Raw genomic sequence first — 2,500 nt, forward strand, 5'->3', positions numbered from 1 at the left:
CCGCTAAGAACCGCAACAACACAATGAACATCAGACTGAGCACCATCGCTACTGCTAACCCACTGAAAGAGAGAGAGAGAGAGAGAGAGAGAATGAGAGAGAGAGAGAGAGAGAGAGAGAAAGAAAGAGAGAGAAAAAGAGAGAGAGAATGAGATAGGGGAGAGAGAGAGAGAGAGAGAGAGAGAGAGAGAGAGAGAGAGGGAGAAAAAGAAAGAGAGAGAGAGGGAGAGAGAGAAAGAGAGAGAGAATGAGATAGGGGGAAGAGAGAGAGAGAGAGAGAGAGAGAGAGAGAGAAAGAGAGGGGAGAGAGAGAGAGAGAGAGAGAGAGAGAGAGAGAGAGAGAGAGAGAGAGAGAATGAGAGAGGGGGGGGAGAGAGAGAGAGAGAGAGAGAGAGAGAGAGAGAGAGAGAGAGAGAGAGAGAATGAGAGAGGGGGGGGAGAGAGAGAGAATGAGAGAGAGAATGAGAGAGGGGGGGAGAGAGAGAGAGAGAGAGAGAGAGATAAAGAGATAAAGAGAATGAGAGATAGAATGAGAGAGGGGGGGAGAGAGAGAGAGAGAGAGAGAAAGAGAGGGGAGAGAGAGAGAGAGAGAGAGAGAGAGAGAGAGAGAGAGAGAGAGAGAGAGAGAATGAGAGAGGGGGGAGAGAGAGAGAGAGAGAGGGAGAGAATGAGAGGGGGGGGGAGAGAGAGAGAGAATGAGAGAGAGAATGAGAGAGGGGGGGGAGAGATAAAGAGAATGAGAGAGAGAATGAGAGAGAGGGGGGGGAGAGAGAGAGAGAGAAAGAGAGTAGGGGAGAGATTTTTAACGGTGAACAAACTGCTCTAAACTGTGTGAGTGTGTGTGAGTGTGTGTGTGAGTGTGTGTGTGTGTGTGTGTGTGTGTGTGTGTGTGTGTGTGTGTGTGTGAGACTCAACATACAGCAGGATCCAGTGCCAAGACTGTGTGTAATCCTCGAAGATCCTCATGAACACCTGTCGTGTCTCCATCACGATGTTCGACTTCCTGTCAAAACACACAATAATAAACTATAATAAAGGAGGCGGAGTCTCGTCCTGTGGTTGTGTCCTAAACTACACTACACTAACTAATTTTGTTATGTGATTTGTGACACAGCCCCAATCTACAGCTAATTCATCTGTTGTCCCTGTATATTGCTTACTGTGTTCACTACTGAGGGCTGTCTGAGTTTCCATGACGACTGTGTCTCAAACCACCATACTGTATCTACAGTTACCCATAGAGGAGTCTCTACACTGATTCCGTTATTAATTATTCACAGTGACATGTTTTGATTTCTAAACACACTGAAATATACCCATATACACGCACACACACGCACAGACACTCACACACTTACTTCGATGCCTCCAGCAGGTCAGTGGTGTTCACACTGGTGTTGTTTTCAGCTGTGAATGTTGTCTCATTGCCAATAACAAGAAATCCACCTTTTTTTGTCTCCAGAGCTGGGAGGCATCGGCGTGTAACTGAGGAAATCACACAAACAAATACACACACACACACACACACACAAACACACACACACACACATATGACTCTTAAAAAATAAATCCAGTTTCTTGCACGTCTTTTACAGTAAGTGGATCTGTGCTGAATTTTACATCATTGTATTGCAACATCTGGAAACTCAGAAACAGAGTTAGCACACCTGCCACCAAAAACAAACAGCAGTCCCTGTGTGACGCATGGTGGTGGGAGCTTCATAATGTGGAGATGCTTTCATCAGCAACTGATACTGTCAGTGCAAATTTAGAACAATTCTAGAAGTAAAGCTGTTTCACTCTGTAGGAGACATCATGCTAACAGAATTAGCTGCTTGTTTAGCCATTGTTTTAGGTCACTAGCAGACAATGTTAAACTTACACGGCTTGCTGGGGAAGATCATCGCTGGACATGCCCTGTCCCTCAGGAGCTCCGGAGTGGTCTAACAACACAAACACGCAAACACACAGGTGTGATTTGATTGGTGATAAGTGACGATCAGAACCCGGTGTTGTGAAGAGCAAATACGTCTGAATGGAGAAGTGTCATGTGATGAGGTTTAGAGGTTTTTCCTCACCTGGGTGATGTCGACGCCCTCCTTACAGAACTGGGAGTAAAACTGCAGGTCCTCAGTTTTCCTCTTCGCCTTCGCCAGAGTCAGGAAACGATCCGGACACTTCTCTACACAAATCTACACACACACACACACACACACACACACACACACACACACACACACACACACACATATATACACACCACATAAACACACACACACCACACAAACACACACACCCCCCCACATAAACACACACATACCAAACACATACACAACACACAAACGAGAACACACACATCACACACACACACACACACACACACACACAAACACACATATACACACCACATAAACACACACACACACACCACACAAACAAACACACACCCCACATAAACACACACATACCAAACACATACACAACACACAAACGAAAACAC

At 45.8% G+C, this 2,500-nt stretch overlaps 1 protein-coding gene across 2 annotated transcripts in view; it reads right to left on the reverse strand.

Annotated features, from left to right (window-relative positions):
* The window catches only part of slc44a2 (solute carrier family 44 member 2 (CTL2 blood group)), a 12,880-nt gene that overhangs the window by 9,112 nt on the left and 1,268 nt on the right, over positions 1-2,500 (reverse strand). For both annotated transcript variants that reach the window (XM_083526640.1, XM_083526639.1), the window contains exons 5-9: positions 2,079-2,192; positions 1,883-1,943; positions 1,359-1,485; positions 920-1,003; positions 1-62 (exon numbers count right to left, since the gene is read on the reverse strand). The exon at positions 1-62 is cut by the window's left edge and continues 51 nt beyond it. In XM_083526640.1, the coding sequence (XP_083382766.1) occupies positions 1-62; positions 920-1,003; positions 1,359-1,485; positions 1,883-1,943; positions 2,079-2,192 (448 nt within the window). The remainder of the gene's footprint in view (positions 63-919; positions 1,004-1,358; positions 1,486-1,882; positions 1,944-2,078; positions 2,193-2,500) is intronic.

The sequence above is a fragment of the Silurus aristotelis genome (genome assembly GCF_946808225.1).
Source record: "Silurus aristotelis genome assembly, chromosome: 2".
Classification (NCBI taxonomy): domain Eukaryota; kingdom Metazoa; phylum Chordata; class Actinopteri; order Siluriformes; family Siluridae; genus Silurus; species Silurus aristotelis.